Source organism: Cuculus canorus, chromosome 26 (assembly GCF_017976375.1).
Source record: "Cuculus canorus isolate bCucCan1 chromosome 26, bCucCan1.pri, whole genome shotgun sequence".
In the NCBI taxonomy this organism is placed as follows: Eukaryota; Metazoa; Chordata; class Aves; order Cuculiformes; family Cuculidae; genus Cuculus; species Cuculus canorus.
In genome coordinates this window covers 2,145,990-2,167,492 of record NC_071426.1, presented here as the reverse complement: position 1 = coordinate 2,167,492, position 21,503 = coordinate 2,145,990, and the positions used below count along the sequence as shown (strand labels likewise).

General features: G+C 43.3%; 1 protein-coding gene across 1 annotated transcript in view; it reads left to right on the top strand.

The window, feature by feature from the left end:
* Positions 1-273: 273 nt before the first annotated feature.
* Positions 274-21,503, top strand: part of KAT6A (lysine acetyltransferase 6A) — a 35,235-nt gene continuing 14,005 nt past the window's right edge. Inside the window, exons 1-11 of the mRNA XM_054088899.1 lie at positions 274-387; positions 1,723-1,772; positions 1,903-2,673; positions 14,556-14,664; positions 15,138-15,253; positions 15,506-15,587; positions 16,386-16,521; positions 17,278-17,591; positions 18,225-18,343; positions 20,209-20,324; positions 21,034-21,175. Coding sequence (XP_053944874.1) covers positions 2,071-2,673; positions 14,556-14,664; positions 15,138-15,253; positions 15,506-15,587; positions 16,386-16,521; positions 17,278-17,591; positions 18,225-18,343; positions 20,209-20,324; positions 21,034-21,175 — 1,737 coding nt within the window. The 5' untranslated portion in view covers positions 274-387; positions 1,723-1,772; positions 1,903-2,070. The remainder of the gene's footprint in view (positions 388-1,722; positions 1,773-1,902; positions 2,674-14,555; positions 14,665-15,137; positions 15,254-15,505; positions 15,588-16,385; positions 16,522-17,277; positions 17,592-18,224; positions 18,344-20,208; positions 20,325-21,033; positions 21,176-21,503) is intronic.

Here is a 21,503-nt window from a genome sequence, read left to right as displayed (position 1 = left end):
CCGCGCGCTCCATCCCCCCCCCCCAGCCGCGGGCTGTTCCCTGCCGCACGCTCCCTCCTCCCACCGCGGGCTGTTCCCTGCCGCGCGCTCCCTCCCCCCGCCGCCGGCTGGTCCCCGCCCCGCCGCGGGCTGTTCCCTACCGAGCGCCCCCTCCCTCCGCCGCGGGCTGTTCCTTGCCGCGCGCTCCCTCCCCCCGCCGCCGGCTGGTCCCCGCCCCGCCGCGGGCTGTTCCCTGCCGAGCGCCCCCTCCCTCCGCCGCGGGCTGTTCCCCGCGCGCGCCCCCGCCCCCCGCCGCAGCGCTCTGGACCCAAGATGGCCGCCGCGTCAGTTTCGGGCTTCGCCGCCGTCCGGCCTTCGCCCCTCGGTCCCGCTCTCCCGCGGGCCTCGGTGAGTGTTGCCGGCGGGGCCGGCCCGGCGCTGGGGCCCGGTGCGGGGCGGCTCGGGGGCGGGCGGGCGGCGGGCCCCGCTGCCGGGGGCGGGGGAGGCCCGCGGGGTGCCCCAGGCTCGCGGCCTGTTCCGCGCCCGCTGCGCGCCAGGCCCGGCCCCGCCGCCCGCCCCGGGCCCCGCGGAGGCGGCGCTGCCCGCGGCTTGAGGAGCGGCGCCGGGCCCGGCGCTCCCGGCTCGGCAGCAGGTGCGGGGCCGCCGGCGCGCCGATCGGCACCGGGCAGCGCTCCGGGCCCCGGCGTTCATCCCGGCCGGGCGGGGAAGCGCTGCCGGGGCAGCGGGAGCTGCGGGGCTTCCCAGCACCGGCTGGAGCCCGGTGTCCGTGCAGATGTGCTCTCGCGTAGGCGGATTCTTCAGCGCTTACTCGAAAGCAGAGCGGGAGGGCTGTGTTGGCGACCGGCTCGGAATGAAAGCTTCTCTCGCAGAAAATGTTTTTTTTCCCCTTGTAGTAAACGGTTGAGGAATCCCTGATCAGCGGACGCTTCTGCGGTACAACTTCAGCACGATGTGCCGTTATCGCACTTAGGAAAAGTCTTTGTTAAAGTCTCAGCTAAGGGTGTGCAGTACAGCCTCGTCCCCTTCCATCCGTATCTTTAATTAGCAGTGTCAGAAGCGTTCCTTCTTCATTGTCTACGGTCACCTGTTACTCAAGAGTTTTCTGTGTGCCTCATCCCTACCGAAGAGTACAACCTTGTATTCTTCTTTTCTATGCTCTCTGAAAGGGGAACACTTAATTAAAATCTCCAGCTGTGTTTCTCCACTTTTCTTTTTTTTTGGTGGATGGAACAACTCTCTTTGCTTTTCTTAGCGGGAGGGAATCTGACCTGTGATTTTGCTCCTGGAAGAGCTCTGAAAGTTTCTTGCTGTGTTCTGAAGGTTCTTGGCTATCCCTACTGTTTTCTGGTGAAGTTTCAGGCACTCTTTGCCATGCGCAAAAATGAATAAAGTTGCTCTTATTTTAAGGTCTTGGTTGTGGGATTTTTTCCCCCCCAACTATTAATTTAGGCTGTGCTCAGCAATGATATAAAACTTGGTGTAGAATTTATACAGGCTTACAGATTGAAATAAGAAGAACACTTTTTTTTCCTCTGGGTTGCATGAAGTTATTTCAGCGCTAAAGCATGGTTTTATTTATAGTGAAAATAAAACCTTCAGTACGTCAGTACAGTAGTAGCAGATTTGTACTCTGCTCTGTGTTTAATGAATTAATGCTGGCTGCTCTTTTTGCTTTGCTTTTCTTAAATGTTTTTTGGATACATCTCTCTTGTTTTCTTCCAGGCCTGATGTTACAGCTCTTCTGATTGTGCACATGCAGACCAGAAGCTGAGGTGAGATACTTTCAAGTCTTTATTCCTTTGGGGGGAGACTTTCTTTGGGAGGAGACTTTCTTTGAAACTGTTATGGGGTTTATTGTAAAGAATAAGAAAACTTCTAATTGTTTTGCTTTCTCCTCTTCAGTGTGAAAACGAATAATGTTTGAGAAAGGAGGAGTAATTCAGAACAGAAAACGTTTATGCTATGGTTAGCTGGTTCCCATCATTCGAGAATCTGTTTTCTCATCGTGTGAAACTTGTTCAGCATCGGGATAAAGGATAACGACTCTATGGATATACAGAATTCTTCACCATGGTAAAACTCGCCAACCCGCTGTATACAGAGTGGATTTTGGAGGCAATCAAAAAGGTAAAGAAGCAAAAACAGCGTCCTTCAGAGGAGAGGATATGCAATGCAGTGTCATCTTCACATGGTTTGGACCGCAAAACTGTTCTGGAACAGTTAGAGTTGAGTGTTAAAGATGGAACTATTTTAAAAGTCTCCAACAAGGGTCTCAACTCCTACAAGGATCCTGATAATCCTGGGAGAATAGCACTTCCGAAGCCTCGGAACCATGGCAAGTTGGATGGTAAACCAAATGTGGACTGGAATAAACTTATCAAACGCGCAATTGAGGGCTTGGCTGAGTCTGGTGGCTCATCCTTGAAGAACATCGAGCGCTTTCTGAAGGGTCAGAAAGATGTATCTGCATTATTTGGAGGCGGTGCTGCCTCTGTTTTTCACCAGCAATTACGATTAGCTGTCAAACGTGCTGTTGGCCATGGCAGGCTCCTTAAAGATGGACCTCTGTACCAGCTCAACACTAAAGCAACCACTAATGCTGATGGGAAAGAGAGTTTTGAGTCTCTTTCCTGTCTCCCTCCAGTGTGTCTCCTTCCCCATGAAAAGGATAAGGTAAGATCCAGACTGCATGAGCATTTTCCCATGGTTGATGAAATGTGTTGGTACAGAGTTGCAGTTGGAGGTCTGTGATTTGTCTCACTTGCATCCTGTAAGTCAGAAAAGACTAATGATCCTCCTGTGTCCAAATGTCCAAGTGGGATCAGGGGAAGCATAAGAGGTCGTAATATGTACTTTGGACCTAAAAAGTGTCGGTCAACTACTGAGGGCTCTACCTCTTCACACCTTTGTACAGTGGAGTTGAATGTGTGACAGCGGGCTTGTGGTACTTGTGTTGCCAAAACTTGCGAAAGAAGCCTCCTCACACTGAGGTGAGGGGGGTTTGCAAAGCAGGATCGAGATTCTCTTATTTTCACATTTTCGTTTGACTGCCAGTTCACCTCTTATTTGAGTACGGATGATGCAGTGAGGTGCTGGGTAGCAGTTGCCACCTGTTGCTGTTAGAGGCTTACGTGGTTTGCAACAAAAAAAGTGTTTGCTGTCCCAGAACAGCTTTGTTGTGACATAGGAAGCAAAGGTATGTAGGGTATTGCATTTTAAGAGGGAAATTAGAGGCTTTAGAGAGTATGGAAAGACTGGAATGAACGCTTGTGAACTCCCAACTCTTCTTGTATATACAAACCAAAGTATTTTTCTGTTGGTTTCCCTTATTTTTATGCTTTCTTCTCCTCCATTCTGCCATCCTTTTGCACGCTGAAAGTCTTTGACCCTCCCACTCCAACCTCAGGATGAAGTTTTTGGAGTGAAATTCATATCCAGTTGCTATCTTGGCTGTCCTGGTGCTACTGTGGAAGCAGAGTAAAATGGAAAGTCTGTCTGTGGTTGTGGAAGTGCAGTTTGCCAGTAATTCATATCTTTGCACTGCTGGTCTCCAGGATTATAGAATGTGAGAATCATTTTTGCTATCCATAACAGACTTTTTTTTTTTTTTTTCCCGCAGTGTTGGGGAATTTTTTTGTTGTTATAAACAACAATGTGTGAGTTCTTTGAGTGTGTGCTGCTCATATATTTTCCAGTCAGCTTTGGTCTCCGATGAGGGGACTGCTTTATGATCTGCTAGGGTTTGAGCACTTAAAACTACTTTAGGAGTCGTTTTCCTTAAAGCAGCTCTGCAGATTTATTTTTCTTTATCACCAGTAAAGTTTCTCTGAAACTAAGATTTGACTAAAGGAGCTCTACTGTGGGTGCAGCACTTAACTAGTCAGTGTTGTGCTGTGGGATGATGGAATGTGGGAAGTAAGTATTGCAATGCTGAAAATTCCAGCGGCTTCCTCTGTCCGTTTGTCAAGTGTTCTTTCTATAAATGTTTTCTATGTCCTTTTCCAACTCTGTCTGTGGTGGAATCAGTTTAACTGTGAAATGGTATGAAAGCTACATGTAAACAAGCCTGGCACGAGGCAGCTGGATTGAGAATGGTAGTAACAGTGGAAAACGTTAGCTGTGCATGTTGTTATTATTAGTACCGTATGCTTTGCAGACTATTCAGTCATCTTGTAATAGGCAAAACTCGGGACCAGCTCGATGCTCTTGTAGATGAAGTGTTCCCTGGGGTTTAAGAAAACTATGAAAGAAAATAATGGGCTATATCAGAGTGGCCAATGATAATATGGGCTACTGCAAATACTGGATTTGGTCTGGGGTTTGTTTTTTGTCCCTTGGAAAACTGTGTATCAAGTTTTTGTGTGTGCATTCATACAAATACATGCTTGTGTACGTTTTGGGTTGTTAGATGGGCTTCCTAACTCCTTTCCACCTGCTCATGTCTGAGCAGCTTGGACACTACAAGCACAGTTAATAGCATTAGAATGCACCGCAGCTATAGTGGAATTGTTGTGAGGGATTTCATTAAATTCTCTTTGTGTGTGTGCATTTAAAGCTAAACACCCTGCGTTTCTGCTCTTCATGTGCTGGCTCTGTGCTGTGTAACCCCATGCTGGGGTTCATACTAGTTCCTTAAGTCATTGGGAAGATACGATGTTAAAATATCTGTTTGTTCTGCCAGCATTAGTTGACTGGAAAGTTAGTGGAAGCCAGATCAGTTCCTTTTCCACGGGATTTTTAAGGCAGCTTGCTTTTTGTTTGTCTTTTTCTTTTTTTTTAATGCAGACACTCTGTGATCATCTTCCTTCTCTCTACTCTTTGGTGTTAAATCCCAACCAGTCGTCCAGGTGCAAGAGTGCTGTAGTCATTTTCTGCACTTAGCAGGTGCTGAGAGTGGAAAGGGATTTTTTGTGTGGGTTGTGGGTTTTTTTGCGGTGTTTTTTTCTTGCTTTTTACTTTAATGGAATTCAGTGCTGATTCTTTGCGAATATTGTGACAGCATCTCTCTTAATTCTTAGATGAGCCTTGGAAACAAGGTGAGCAAAAGCTCCACCTCCCAAACCTGAGAAATCCTTATGACCTGTCTCTTGTTCACTGTAGTTAATCTTTTATCCTTGCGCTGCTTGGTCTTTAACATTGCTTTAAGAACTAGCCATGTATCGTATGATTCAAATTTATGAATCTTAAAGGTGTAATGTTTCTTCCTTTGATTTGTTCAAGCATAACTTCCACTTGGCTCTGAGTGCTTCCCTTATTGGAAGCAGTGCCGCTTTGTTCAGATGCCTCGAAGCGAACATTCACTTCGGGATGCTTTCCTTGTACCTTGTAGGAAAGTTGAGGCTTAGATTTTTAAACCAAGTAAAGATAAAGCAGCGCTACAGAAGTGTTGTTTGGTATATACTATTTGGGTGGTTTTTTTTCCCAGATCTCACTTTTTATCTCGGCATTCCGTGAATACTGCATTCTAGCGTTCAGTAGCAAAAACCCTGGCAGGTTGTAATGGTTTACCAGGTAGCAATGACTTGCTGCTGACTTTATGGATTTGAAACCTCTGGCCTAAAATTATTGCTTGGATGAAAACAAGCAAACAGGAAAAAACTCAACCCTACTGATGGATGGAGTGGAGCGCTGAAATTTGCTCATCTGTATGTGGCCATGGCTGACAGCAGGAGAGTTGTCTTTAGTTTCAATTCTAAGCCCTATGTGTGCCTTCGCTCCTGTAGGCTTTAAGGAAGCTGCCTGTTCTTTCTTTTCAGTTTCCTGTGGTTCAGAAGCTAACATGGGAATTCCAGTTAAGAGCTACGTTTGCTTTGCTTGTGGAGTTTTGGGCTAAATGCTGGGCTTGTTTTTGGTGTCGTTTGTGATAGGTGACAGACGGGTAAAACTCGCAGTACCTACCCCTGTGGTGGAAGGAGAGGGAAGAGGGTGGCAAATTCTTGCAACACCTAAAGGTAAAGGGAGTCGATGCTGACATTGTAATGAAAGAGAAGATGGTTGAGTCGCTGCCTCTTGGGTCAGTGTCAGGAGAGCGCTATCTCTTCAGCGTAGCTGGAAGTGAGGAAGCGTGGATGTCAGGCCTCCCAAATGAGGTCGGCCAAAGAGGTGATAAGTGTGGAGCATAGAATGTTCGGTGCCGAGTCCCCCATCGCTCAGTGACATCCATAGGGAAAGAGTGATACTGTGCAAGCTGGACTCTAAAGTAAGAGTTACAGTGCAATTTCTGCATTGAAGTCCTGATCAAATATGTGTGAAAGGTTCCTTTAAAGTGTAACTGTCACTTCTGTTCCAGGTGTAATTAGCGTCCTTGCAGACCGCAGCAGGATTTTCACGTTTTAAAGTATTTTTTTTTCCCGAGAAAAATTGCTGTATGCAGTATTTGTTCAGAGGAACTGTTGTGTTTCTTGAAACTTCCTGCTAATTATTTTTAAAAAATGCTTTTTCTGAGGTGGGAGAAACAATTCTTCAGTGATGCTTTGGAAACTGTAACTTCTCTTTAAATGAATGTGATATATCTTTAGATAGCTGCGGGCAGATTTTTTGGTCATCTTTATAAAAGCTAAACAGAATAAACAATGGTGCTGTTTTAACATATCCTGGCTGTTGAGATGACTTTGAGAATAGAAAGACTTGGCATGGCTAAGCAGGAAAATCTTGGAGAGTACCTTCTTGAAATTTTCAGGGATGTGTTGCCACCACTTATTGGGGGTTTGGGTATTATTGTTGTTCGTGATTGGGACAGGTGCTGTAGGGATGGTTCGGGAAGGTAATCTTGCTTGTACTGACACCTTTCCTCTCTGCCAGAGGTTACCATTGCAGAGAGAAAGCAAGTGGTGGTTTGCTCCTCAGCTGCTGTGGCTTGTTGCCCACTCTATTACTGTTAACTGAAATTATTGGTTTAAGTTAATGTTCTGTGTTGTGAAATTCAGCCGCTGCTGGAGGGAGAGGGTGTCCGATGAAGGGACAGAGGGCAGCACAAGGCGGTAGCCTCTTTAACTGTCATGTTGTGAACCAGGCCATCGTCAGAGCCCTGGGCTGTGTGCTGTGAGTGGGCCGTGTGCCCTGCGACACCTCTGTTCTATCTGTGCCACTAAGGCCTTTATTTCCTTCCTTGCTCTCTGGCACAAAAGGGGGGTTGTGTTTGCCAGACGGGAAAGACTGATTTATTTCTCTTATAGGCGCTTAGTTTGAAATACTCTATTTGTGCATTTGAAGCCTGAAAAGTAGTGAGTATCTGCTGCTTGCGGATGGCTATCAAATGCCTGTTTTCTATTTAATAGTGCAAAACTTGTGTGCCACATCTATAGAATGTGGGAGAGAAAGAAGGTATTGTGGATTACTATACTTCCAGTCTTTTTTATTTTTTTTATCACAAACTTTGAAATAAATAACTTAGAGGTTTAGGAGGTTATCTTTTGATTTTGTTAGAATGGAAGAGCTCACGACATGGGTGTGGAAAGCCCTGGATTGTTTGCCTGAGCAGTTCTCACTGATACAGTAGGGCTGTGGTAGCTGGTAGTTCACGTCATGTTGTATTGGCGCTGTATGAAAGCATACCTGAAAAGCATCTTCTTTTAGAAAGCTGGCATTTAGTGTGAAATAAGACAATATTAATGAGATAGAGAGCACAAGATAATACTGTCTGTGTAGCAAAGGTCACAGTGTGTTAACTGATACTGAGAAATTTACTCATCTTTTTAGTCAAACAAACACATTCATGGGTTTGAGATGACAACAAACTGACTGTGTATTCTGGCAGTACTTACTGCAGAGTGTATCTTCCTTTGAATTGCTTAGCGTGGATTTAAACTTGTGTTGTATGATGGTTAAGTGAGGAGGAGCAGGAGTACTGGCTTCAGTCGAAAACCAGTGAAGGTGTCAGGGTTGGAATGTGGTACTTGTCTGAAAGCCTAAGCAAACTGTTCCCTTATTAATGCAGCAGGGTCTGATCGATGTTAAAGCTGTTATCCCCGGAATGCTGAAGTGTATTGTTTCACTACCTTGCAGTGTTCTGTTTATCTGTTTGCTGTCAACAAAAATAGTAATAAAGTATTTAACAAATAGAAACAAATTTACCTTTTGTGTGGTCTATGCATGATTTATTTTTTTTTTCAGTGTGACTACAATTAACGAGTACTGTTTAATAGTTAATATAGTATGACTACAATGCAAGAATTGCTGCATTCCTGCAGGACTACTACAGCACAGTACTGGTTAGTGCGCTTCAGGAGCAAAGAGCTCATTCCTGGTACGCTGTTGGGAGGAACTGAGCTATAGTGAGATGCAGGTCTCGAGGTTGGAAGCTCTAGATAAAGACATCTTGCTATGCTTTTGTTGATGCTTGTTACAGAACATGGGTTAAAAGGCTGTAAGGACTTTCATAAAATCATTATTATTAAAAAATACATTAACGCATCACCCAGCTGAGGGAGAAGCTGAAATTGATGTGCATGGTGGATGCTTCCAGAGCATTTGAAATTTGATCTTGGGATGATAGGACTGTTTCTTTCACAAATAAAAGGAAAATACACGTGGTATTAATTGATCTCCATTTGCACTCTCCTTGAAACTGTCTTTTATGTCAGTTAAAACTGGATATGGGTGTGGCACACATTAAGTAAATAACTTATTGTGCAGCTGAGAGTACAGAAAGAAATTTCTGAAAGTGCTTCCTGAAACAAAAATGAGGTAAACTTCTGTGGCTGAAAGTCAGGAGAAATATCCAGAGTAGATTCCCTGTGCCGCTGTCTCACGTGCGTTCCTTGTAGCATGTTTATTCCCTGGGTTTGTGTTGCTGTGTTTGTTGGTACTGATCAGTCACTTCAACTGTGGGTTATTATCCGTGCAGCATCCTTTAGGCTGTCCCTCTTGCAAATAATAGTTCTGGATCCCAGTGTGACCTCATGTTTGTCACATGAAGCCAGACTTCTTGGGTCTGTTTAGAAAGTTCAAGATGATGCTTTGAGGGGATCGTAGTTGTTTTGAAGGCCTTTAAGCATACAGTAGCCATTGCTGTATTGTGTCTGTTTTAAGTTAATAACTGTTAATTCCATGTCTTAAAGCCAAGGACTGTCCTATTGCTGGTAAGGAAGTTATTTGTGGATCGTTCTGTTTTGGGTGGAGTACCTAAATGATCTGCAACCAGGGCACTGTAATTACATTTTGAAAGCTCACCCATGCTCTCTGAGGGTGCTCCTCAAGCTTTGGCTCCCAGCTGGAGGGTTCGCTCTCTTCCAGCTGGTTCTGTGGTAGTGAAGGCTGTAGAGTGCTGTCTGAAAACTGGGAACTGGTAGCAGATGGCCCCCGTCTGTACTGTAACTCCGGGAACTCGAGTGCTCAGAAATTCCTTGGAACTGGGTTCACTGGAGGAGTGAGCAGGTGAATGGCTCTTAGTAGACATGTCAGAGGGGTTACTGCCATGGACGGCTGTGAATGGCACTGTGAGGTTGTGGTTAGAGAGGGATGGTGCGGAGTGACACTGGGCAGGAGCTCTGGCAGTCTGGAGAGCACTGGGAACTTCAAGACAAAGCTTGTGACTGTGGGAAGACATCAGATGCAATGAGTACCTATGTCAGTGGTAGGAGGTATGTCACTTTGGAGGAAGTGTTTAACACCATTCTCTGATACAGTTTCATTTTTTTGGTGAAAACCGAGATATTGTGGAGTGTAAACTGTTCCCAGTGAAAACAGTCAAGCTTTTAGTTTGCTGTTGAGTGAGAGGGGTGTGTTTTCACTTTTGCAGCTGTGGAAACGTCTTAGAAATATTATTTCATCTGAAATTGAGTGATGTCATCATCTCCTGCTCCTAGGATGGCATCCTTTATTTTCTTGATAATTAGGAAGCTAGGGCAAATATAGGAGAGAGCTGAGAGGGTATAGCTTTGGGTAAAGAAAGCTCCAGTGACTTGAACTACCACGCTCCTGAATCGGTGTTAAATGAAGGCAGTTTATCCTGCAAATAAAGAAATCAGCACCTCTCCTGCCCGCCTTGTGCAGGGAGGAAGTCTTGGCATGTGATTCTGATTGTGACGTACAAATCTTGAATTATTTTAATCCTCTGATTAGGGGACTTGTTTGCTCTGGGAAGGTTATTTAGCGATTGACTGTCTAAATATTTCCAGTTGACATTCTGTAAAGCTCCTCTCAGGGGCATGTGTGGTAGTAAGGCAGTTTCATCAGTGTGAATGTCAGCCCCAGTTAGCATCCACAGGCTTTTTTCTTTTTCCATGCATTTTCAGGTGCAGTAACCACTGCTTGGAATTCAGCCTGTATTTACTGTCCTGCTATCTGAACTGTTAACCCTCACACCTTGCATTGTTCTTCTTGTAGCAGCATTTCAGCTGTTCTCTCCACTGTAACATTCCTGCCTCAAACAGCAGCACTTATTTTCAATGTCCTTTGATTTTTTTTCTTTTTGTGCTGTGTGTTTCATGCTTGTTTCTTCTGTGTACTTCATCTTTCCTCCCTTACATGTGTTTTGATGTAGCTTCTTGTTTTAGGCCATCACTCTGCCCTATAAACATGCCCCTTTCTGTCAAGTGAGACTCAACTAAGTGAACTGGAGCCAAGCTATCCGTTCACACAGGCAAACACCATACATGGGTTATTGTATTAGTTTTCATGTGTGTCTTAAAAAAATATTTAGCATCGTTTCTTGAGCACAAAGAGTATTTTAAGAAATTTCTGGTTTTACTCTTGGTTGCTTCATATTTTCTTTTCACTGTGCTGTCTGCAGAGAACGTTGAATTGTGATTTGGTAACTCAGTAGAACAGTGAGTCAGGTTAAAAAAAACTGAACCCATTGCTGCTACAAGTTGATACCACTGGATAATATTGCCCAGATTATGCTGTTTTCCCTATGTGTAGCAGAAAACATTATTTGTAAAATTACTTTGGTAGTAGAAAATTCCCTAGTTCTGATTTATGGAGGCAGGAGACTGAAGCAGTTTTCCTCAGCCACTGACTCAAAAGGCATGGAATCCAGGCTCTGTGATGCCCCGCTCACTGAAACATGTTTCCTCATGTTTTAAATCACTTTCTTCACGTGGTGTAGGTTATACTTCCCCTCTGGCTTTTCTGGTTCATCTACTCTTTCCAGTAGCTTCAGCATTTGAGGCAGACTTTTGCAACAGCATGGGCTATTGAAAGTGAGGAAAATACTTTATCTCTTGTTTGAAAACAGACACACAAAAAGACGTTACCTGGCATATATCCTCCGAAGCCATCTGTCAGTGCTCCTGGATAACTTCGTAGCTCAGAAACATGGGCACTGTGGTGAGGATGGGGTCTGGAAGTGCTGGTTGTGGTAGATAGCCTGTTTGGAGGGCTTGCGTTCAGGGCATCTTAAAGAGCAAAGCTAAAAAAATAAAGTTAGTGGGAATATATGTGTTTCTTCCACACTGGCTTTAATTTTATACCTCCTCAATTCCAACCATAGTGAGTACTGCAGGAAATGTGTGGTGGTGGAGCAAGGAAAGTCCAGTTACCTTGGGAACCTCTGATGGTGTTGAAATGTCCACAGGAAGCGAAGTGGATTCAGGTTCTGACAGTGACTGCTGTGACAGTGTGGGCTGCAGAGCTGGCTGTGAGTTCTGAGCAGTTTCCTACCTCTCCTTTCCTAAATTAAGAAGACCACAAAGCAGATGGACTGGCCAAGGTTTTCAAATCTTGCCCCCTGCTTTTTCCACAGGCATTTTCCCGTAGTGACTTTTAGGAAGGGGGTGCAGTCTGTGAATCTGCAGAGCTCGTTTGGTTTCTAGACATCCTTTGTATAGTGAGAACATGTGTTGAGAGGCTGGCAGGCTGAAGGACTCCGTCAGTCCTTTTTCGTTCTGGCTCCCTCTCTCGCTGGTGACATCACTCGGATAGATGTGCTTGCGAGAAAAACAGCAGAAGGAGTTGAATGTCTGCCAACAATTTGCAGTATGAAACTGAGCTGGCTGCTTCCAGTCTTGTTTTCACGAATCTTTCATTGTGTGCTTGCGTTTTTCGCTTGCCAGCGTGTTCTTTGCTGAACAAACACAGCAGCAGTGAAATCTCTTTATACTTAGCATAACACAATCTAGTACAGAAGCTGTGGAGGAGTAGCCTGATCTCCACACTCAAAGTTATTCCAGTTTAATAAATTGCTCTAAAATGTTTTGAATACTAGTAGAATCTTATTCTTCCCCCCCCCCACAAGCTGCAGCTTTTTAAATGTGGTTAAGCATTTGTTTGCAGTTTGTCGGAGGTGGTAAATGCAGGACTTGTTGAAGCTATGCAGGACAGGCTTTGATCTGGTTCTTCCAAAGGGAGACGGTGTTTACGTGTGGACACGGACGTTTGAAGGAGTGTGGGGATGAACAGGCGTGCACAAATATTGGCTGGAAGAGATAAAGACTGTCTTAGACTGTTGACTTTGCAGAGGTTCTATAAAACTATCTTTGATTAAATAAATTCCAAGTTAACACAAGCGTGTAGAGTAATATAAATGTTTTTGTCATATCTTGTTTGTCATTCTGAACCCTTCTGCTTCATTGCTTGTTTTTAAATATCAGATTAATAATGCTGATACTTCATCATTCGGTAGTGTAACTCTAATGAGTTAAAAATCTGACACTGTGTCAGAAAGTAAGATTTGACCATACCTGCAGGGAATTTGGTGCTGTTGAATGTCCTCAGAAGGCAGAGTGTAAAAGTAGTTCCTGAAATCTTAATTCCAAAGACATTAAAGCACTGATAGGCCCTTAATCCGGTTTCTCCCTTGTGAGCCGCAGGCTGACTGCTGCGGCTGCCTGGCACCGGGAGCGCAGTCGCCAACAAAATGAGCCAACTTGGTGTGCAGTTAGTCCCCTCTCGTGTTGAAAGAGGATGGGGGATCCCTGCAGACTTGATTTTAGCCAACTTTGCTGTGGTGACTGTGCCTGGACAGTTATTCCTGTGGAAGTGAAGGTGCTGGTTTCCCTGTCCCTCTTGGACATTAATGATCTGTGTTCTTAGAATAATTAGCTCCCTGTTTCTGCTCTTTTTAACTGCACCTATGAATGCGTTTCAGACAGAAATAGTTTGATGGGCAGATGATTTCATATGAGTTTACACTTCAGCATCATCTGGGATTTACTTAAAGGCTAAGATAAATTCTTGTGTTTGGAATGTTAGGCTTTCATTCCCAAGCAGCCATTCCACCTTGTGTTTTAACTTGGAAATAGCAAATTTCTGAAGGTGTTCTGGTTGTTTCCATCTAGTGGATGTTTTGGGGAACTTGCCTCAGTCTGAGTGTACTGGATCCGTATACTGAAGTAAAGGTATGGCTCGAAGCTTTCAGTTTCCATATTATTGTAATATGAACCAGCCTGATCTCTGCAAGAAACTATTCTGGATATAGCTTTTACTTTGGCAAAAAGAGTAAAGATTCCTTGAAGTTCTGCTGGCATGTGCTTACCTACAATAATGAACAGTGTGTGTATGTAGCTGCATAATAGATTCTGAAAAAGGTACATGTGAAATCATTTAACTGCAATGTGATACAGTGATGCAAAGAACGTGCCTCCAAGCTTTCCATGATTGATGTTTTTCATGTTTCCAGTGTTATAAATGTGATTTTAGCATATTTTAAAATTAAATTTTGCTTCCATCTTCGCTCTGAAAACTATAAATCACAGACTTATCTTCAAAACATGCAGATTTGGATGAGAAGGAATGTGCTAGATTATGAAATTCAGCTCTTCCTGTTACTAGAGATGAGGCTGTCCTTTCTGTTTTGGTAGTTGATCAGGTGCCACTTTAAAACTGCACTTTTTAGTTCTTTGAGAAGGCTGTTGTAAAACATCAGCCCTTGGCTTTAAAAACAGCCTGCTTATTTCAGGCCAAATGTTTTGTTGGCCGGTTAATATCTATTTGGTATTTTGCTAGTGTTGTGCCTCATCTTAAATACAGGTTTCTTCCCTACATAATGTTTAACTCCCCCGAGCTTTTTTCAAGGAGGGCAAACCTTTTCATCTGCTGCTTTTGAGTGCTAAACAGTGTACTCACATAATTCCTTATGAGAGAGCTTTCTTTTATTTTCATAACCATATTCATGGTTTTACAGTTGTACTTGCCCTGTAACACATTTTATTCCAGGTAATGGGTTGCAAATGCTTTTGATGATTGCTCTACCACTTTCTGGATACCTGCTGGGAGTTTAGGTCTACCGTGTTCTGGGGTCATCTGTTTTCTACCGCTGAGTTACCTCATAGCTCTTTCATTTGTTGACAAATGAAGGCACCAACTCTCAAACTTTGCATTCTGTTATGTGTTTATTTACAGCCTTCTTTCCCAGTTTGTTTTTCCAAGTTTCCCCTAGCCTTGGAATTCCATTCTCTTCCCCTTTGTATCTAGGATTATGTCCCTTGTCTTTGGAGTTCTAACTTATCTTCTGGTTACGGTTAATGTGGTGCTGTGTGGTGAGAACCAGATGCAATCTGTGAGGCACGGTGTGTGTTGCTGCTTACAGGTGATAGAAAAGTCTGTATGATTTTGTGTATTAAGATTCACTCCCTTGATGTACTCAGTGCTTTTATTGTCTGTTTTCTGCACAGCCGGTTGCTGAACCAATTCCAATCTGCAGTTTCTGCCTTGGTACAAAAGAGCAAAATCGGGAGAAGAAACCCGAAGAGCTCATCTCTTGTGCCGACTGTGGCAACAGCGGTAGGTGACCATTTACAGCGCTGCTAGTGATAACGTGTTTGCTTGAGGCCGAGGAGCTGGGCTAGCGACTGCTCCTGGCCCGTGTGCCTGAGGAAGATGCATCTATGGCGTAGAATAGAGTTAGTTCATCTGAATGCTATGCTCCTAGAGGGAAGACAGTTAAGTTAACCTCACACAAATAGTTAACTTGGCTCGTGGCGGCTTCTTTAAAAACATGGTAACAATGACCAGCTTTATCATGTTTCTCAATTCAGTTCTGAAAAGTGATCTTGGTGTTCTTTTGTATGTGGGCCTGCTGCTTGTTGTCTACGGTTGTTAGCTTTGTGCTGGGAGTAGATAAGAATAGAAGCACCTAAAAATAGGGGTATCTGGATAACCAAAATCCTGCATGGGAACACGTAATTGTTGAAGTAATCTCTCTGTGAGTATTAACAGCAGTGAAATGGTTTTAATGGTATAACTTTTTTCTGTAGGTCATCCGTCCTGTTTGAAGTTCTCTCCAGAGTTGACAGTTCGAGTGAAAGCCTTGCGATGGCAGTGTATCGAGTGCAAAACATGCAGTTCCTGTCGAGATCAGGGCAAAAATGCTGTGAGTACAGTGGAACATGGACTGAACGAAGAGGATGTCAGTCTTGTGGATGTTCTGTTAAAATACAAAATAAAATCATTCCAGCATCAGAGTCAAATATTTTCAGCTTTTGAGTCTTTGAGACATGTGAAATACCACAATCTATCTGTAGTTGAAAACTGTGTGCTTGTTCTGCAAGTTGGTGACAAATTAATGGAGGATTTGATGCTGATGTCCGTCTAAAGAGAGATCAACTTTATTTGTCTTCAACAGGATAACATGCTGTTCTGTGACTCGTGTGACCGTGGGTTTCACATGGAGTGCTGTGACCCCCCTCTTACCAGGATGCCAAAAGGTGAGGATTTTGTGATGAAAAGGGTAATGTAAGGTGGTGTCAGAAGAGACCAGAGGGTAGGAAGTGCTTCCACATATTTAGTTCTGTTCTATCTACATTTAACTTGTTCTTTACAGCATTGCTTTTCAGGTATTAGAAAGTAGAGGAGGCTCAGAGATTCATGTCTGGATTTTCCACTATCTTCTGCTTGCTGTACATTACTGTCTTTGAAGGGTTTTGAAAACAATCTTTGAGGTTTAAGGGAATAGAAGTGATCCTTGCAGATTAAAATCATCAGCTTCCATTTGAATGAATAGCCCTGTACAAAAGGAGAGATGGGCTTCTAAGTTTTTGAAGTCACGTACCCGTTTGGACAGTAGAGAGTCCAAACCGAACAGTAGCGGAGTCCAACCAAGCTTCTCTTCCGTCAGAAAGCAGATCATCTACGGAAGATTCTTCCTGGGCAATTAGAAGAAAATTTTTCTGTAGAAAATAGTCAGAAGTGATGTAGGTGTAAACAGAACATGGGACAATTAAATATGCTATATTTTTATGGTTTTCTGATCATGTGCTGTGAATTGAAGAGACTTTCTGCATGATTGTGGGAAGTGCATCTGGGAGCACAGGGGTGGGAAATGAACTGGGCTTGAGTATAGATTGAGGTAACCTAAACGTAACAGTTTTTACCTGTGCATGCGATAATTGGGGCCTTTGGTACTGTTCCTGCCCTTTCTGCTGGAAGGCTCGGGTCCCATAATTCTCCTTTTTGTCCTACAGAGTTGTCCCTTGCATTCCGTGACGAGGACTTGTGTCTTACAGGTATGTGGATATGTCAGATATGTCGGCCACGGAAGAAAGGAAGAAAACTTCTGCACAAGAAGGCAGCACAGATAAAACGGCGCTATGCTAACCCAATAGGACGTCCCAAAAACAGGTTAAAGAATCAAAGTACACCGTAAGTCTCTATACGCAGGAATAAGGTGTGGGATTCTATGGGACAGTGTTTGGTCTACTTTGAGGGGATTTCTTTTACATTGAAGAAATTTTTGCTTGTCTTTAATATAGAATTTCTGAGGAATATTGTGAAAGGCTAGAACTAATCTCAGTGCTACTTTTTGCCGAGATCAAAGGCAAATATTCGTTAGCTCAAAGTGTTTTAAAACTTCCAACCTGAAAGACAGCAGCTGGATGGAGATTAGCATGGTTTTCTGCTAAATTGACCATCAGTTGTGTAGGTTCTTAGCTGATGCATGTCCTGCATGCATTAACTGTGTAGTGCTTGTGACAACTTCCTATGAGTATGAAAGCTTTGACAAATGACTAGTTTAAATGTTTATTGACAGCATATACTGCAACCTTGTGTGCAACCTATTTGTTCTTTCTGCTGGCTTTAAAGTTTAATGTATTAAGTTTGGTGAAAATTTTTTATACCAAAATTAGTTGTACGTAATATTCATTGCGGAGAGAAAGAGTGCAGTATTTCTGCTGAGGCCTTTAGAATCCTGGCTCCTCTATGGTGTACAGGCTTTTGACTATTCCTCGATTATTTGTACAGGCTTTTGACTATTCTTCGATTATTCAATTCTTCAGTTCATGTTTAGCTTCTCTGTAGTTGATCACTAAGTGGAGAAGACAGTAGTCCACTTAGCAACCTAAAATTAAACGTCTTACCAAATCTTTTGACGATATCTTTCCTCTTCTCATTCTTTAGATCAAAAGGCCCTTTCAGCAAAGTTCGAACCGGCCCTGGTCGGGGTCGGAAGCGTAAGATCACTCTGTCTGGCCAGTCAGCATCATCAGAAGGAGGATACCTGGAGCAGACAGACGTCTTGGACTTCTGCAGAGATGGCAGCACCACTTTGAAGTTTAACAAGAAAACCAAAGGGCTTATAGATGGCCTTACTAAATTCTTCACTCCCTCCCCTGATGGACGGAAAGCTCGAGGGGAAGTGGTAGACTATTCTCAGCAGTATAGGATCAGGAAGAAGGGTACCAGGAAATCTAGCACTTCGGAATGGCCCACAGGTAAAAATTTTTCACCCTGACAATGCAAGTATCCGGTACACCAAGAACATGTTCAAAGCTAGGAGGCAGAAGTGACTAGAATTGTTAGAGCTGAAAGTTAACACTCAAATGTGACTGTCCTTGATGCATTGAGGTAGAATGCCAGTTGGAAAAAGGAAGCCATCCTAGAAACCTTGGCTTCTACATATGATGGCAAGATGTGGTGAGAGATTATTACTGTGAGGTGACATGCCTGTTGGTAATGAGGGGTTTGCAGGTAGCGCCAGGAGATTTCACAGAATCACAGAGTGGTTGGGGTTGGAAGAGCCCTTGGGAGCTCATCCAGTCCAACACCCTGCAGGGTCACCTCTAGCAGCTTGCGCAGGAGCACATCCATGTGAGTTTGGATCTCTCCAGAGAAGGAGACTCTCCACCCTCCTTGAGCAGCCTGTTCTAGTGCTTTGTCACCCTCACAGGATAGAAGTCTTTCCTCATGTTCAGAATAAATGTGCTAAATAATGAATTACTAAAGAAGTAGTGTAGGGATTGGTTAATGAAAGTAAGAACAGCAAGGTAGAAGACGTTTTTGTGCTGGACTAAAAAGCAAGTATTCCTTTGTAAACGTAGGTGAAGATAATTTTCTCTCATTTACAGACAATCAGGATGGCTGGGATGGAAAACAGGAAAATGAGGAGCGATTTTTTGGGAACCAGGATGTCTTAACTGAAAAAGACATGGAGTTGTTTAGAGATATTCAGGAACAAGCACTGCAGGTAAAGTTAAATTTTCAGTGTCTGGCACTAAGTACCAAATCTGTAAAAGAAATGTACACAAACCCCAGAAAGCATAGGTGCTGAAGCAGAATCTGTCCTTGAAGACTTTCTTCTTATGACTGTGATGTATAGACAGTTGTATGGGAGCTGGGTGTTCAGTCGGAGGTGGGGGTCGTTGCTGGACAGGCAGCACCGTGCAGGACTCGCTGCTGAAGGTGCGCGTTACTCCGTTTTCTGTAGGACTTGTCAGGTGCCTGCAGTAGCTGTGGGTTATTGACCTATTGCTCTGAGCGATAAAGGCGATTCCTTTGAACCTACAGTGCAAGAATTGTTTACCTGTACATTAGCATAGCATTAAAGAGTGATTTGTTCAGCCAAGGAGTGACATTCTGGTGTTGTGTACAGCCTTGTATCAGTTACCAACAATGCAGAGGTTGTGCTTTCCTTTCCTCAGGGAATCCTCAAATAGCAAAACCTCTTAGCACCCAAGACTGTGTTTATCTGATAGTATTGCCTTAATTCTTTTTCTTAAATACTAGGGACTTTGCTCTTATTAAATCCAGCTTTTGAGTGAAGTAAGATAAATTGACTCTTACCTAGTTTCTGTCCTGGTAGGTAGCCTGAGATGAAAGGAGAAGCTTAAGGAATAAATCTATAAACTGACGGGAATAAAAATAATTGTAGTTGTGGGTCAGCTGCAGGTAGTGAGGTCTAAGAGCTTATTTGGCTGACTACTGAAATATTCTGTTTATCTACTGAGTAAGAATAGAAGGAAACATGAATCAGTGACTGATGGCTCTATTTGGAGCTCCTGGATTAAATACTTTCATAGGAGATTACTGTCCTTTTCATCTGGACAAAGCTCCTTAAAATGCGTATGCCTAGGATTAGATCCTGAGGCGGCTTCTGCCCTACACCAGGGCCACTTAGAAAAGTGTTAATTTTGAATGTTAGCCTTTCAAACCCAAGCCATTGTCCTGGGTATTGCTGTTTCATTGTGCTAGCATCATTTTGCCTATAGGTAACTCACTGGCACTCTTCACATCAGTTTCTGACCTCTCCTGCATGAAATACGTTCTCCTTTATTCATAGCTTTGCAGTTCAAGTGGCTCATATGATAATGCAAGGCCAGTGTGACTATTTTGATTTTTAATTGTGTGACAGTCTTTTGAGAGAAAATCTTCATGAATCGACAGAACATTTATTTCCTTTGAAGGCAGAGCGTTGAATTACCTTAGTTTTAGTTTTCATAAACTATACAGTTGCTATGAGAGAGGCAAGGGAAGTAAAGGTTCTATAAGTAACAAATATTGTATTTTCTATTTTTTTCTTCTAATAAGTAATTAGAGGGTTTTCTTTGTCTTCTGTGCTCGTGGTGATAAGTAAGTATCCATACCCCGAATGTTGTTTGCTAGGTGCTACATCTGCAGTAGTACATACCCTCTCAGAGCTGGGAAGACACTTTTGTGTTGTGTCAGTTACTTGAATATTTTAGAGCTTAATTTCAGGAGCAGTTGGCGTGTTTCTGTTCTTGGCTATTGAAATAAGAAGAAAGGAAATAGCAATGGGACCGAAAAAAGATTTTTATTAGTCTGGGTACTAATTTGTATTTTGAACTACGACATGCAACGGTGTGAGAGGTAGTGAGGTCTGCGGTGTGACGATGCTTGCGAACTCTTCATTTTTGTGGATCATGTGCTTGTTTGAAGGGTGGCTGGTACTGGTTTTTGGTGTCAGACAGCAATGTCTGCGTCTTCCTGATTCTGTGTGAGTTTGAGTAGGATGGATTGTGTGGATATCTTCATTTATTGAAGTTTAGAAGGCTTTCACTTGCAAACTCAGGAATTTTTTTTTCCCTTGCATAGAAAGTAGGGGTGACCGGGCCTCCTGATCCACAAGTCCGATGCCCTTCTGTCATCGAATTTGGCAAGTATGAAATCCAGACCTGGTACTCCTCCCCATATCCACAGGAATACTCCAGGTATGGCTGAACGTTCTTCTCCTGCTTCAGTGTTTGTGGGAAGGCTGTACTTCAGCAGGCTTAGGAATCTTTAAGATGACTCTGTCTGAATGTAGGATGGAAGCAACGTGCACATAATGCAGTCAATTCTCATGGTAGTTAATAGATATCTTAAGGTCTTTTTATGCAGAGTTAAGAGCCGATAAGCTCTGCAACAACCTGTGCGTGCTGTGAGCATTTGAACTGCCACAGGGGTATATAATTAGATGGATTCTCAGAAAACTGACATATTCCACACTCTGAGGAGGAAGCAGCCTCGGCTGAATGACCTGCTACTGGGCTGATATTAAGCTCGTGATTAGAGAACCTGACTCTCAGAGTGTGTTGGTTCTTTACTTGTGATATCACAGAATGGATTGGAACAGGTCTTTACAGGTCATCTGGTCCAACCCTCCTGCTGTGGGCAATGACATCTTCAACTCGACCAGGTTGCTGATATTTCTTCTGAAATGACTTAATAATGTAAAAGTAATTCTGCGGGACAAAATGCACATTAAAAAATGTACTTATATACAAAATAAATATAGTAAAGTGGCTTTGGCCCAGTTAGTGCATACGCAAGGTCAGTACGTACTGGATTTGTTTTCATCATGTTCTCTATCTGCAGGAGTGAGGAATTTCATTAAAAATCTGTCTTCAGTCTTTGACCTTTCTTCATCTTTGCTTACAGGCTACCCAAGCTGTACCTTTGTGAATTCTGTCTGAAGTATATGAAAAGTAGAGCTATTCTCCAACAGCATATGAAAAAATGTGGCTGGTTTCATCCTCCAGCCAATGAAATTTACAGGAAAAACAATATTTCAGTCTTTGAGGTAAGTTAGAAAACTAAGCCTCTCGTTTTTGTCAGTAAACAGGATCTTTAGCACCCAGTAGTGGGATAAGTTTTCCCTAAAGATTTTCGTTCTTGAAGTGTTCAGTTGCTAAGAGTGAAGAACATCAAGCGAGCAGTGGGAGCTGACCTCATGTCTAGGTTATTTATCTGTAAAACGTATGAGAAGGCTGGCTTTGTAAAGACACTTTTTCATTAAGAAAATTAATTTTAACGTCTCTGTTAAGCTAATGAGTGTAACAGTGACGGCCTTTACATTGTGGAAGTTGAAGTCCTTTGAGACACTTTCTGTGGGCAGGGAAGTCCTCCTC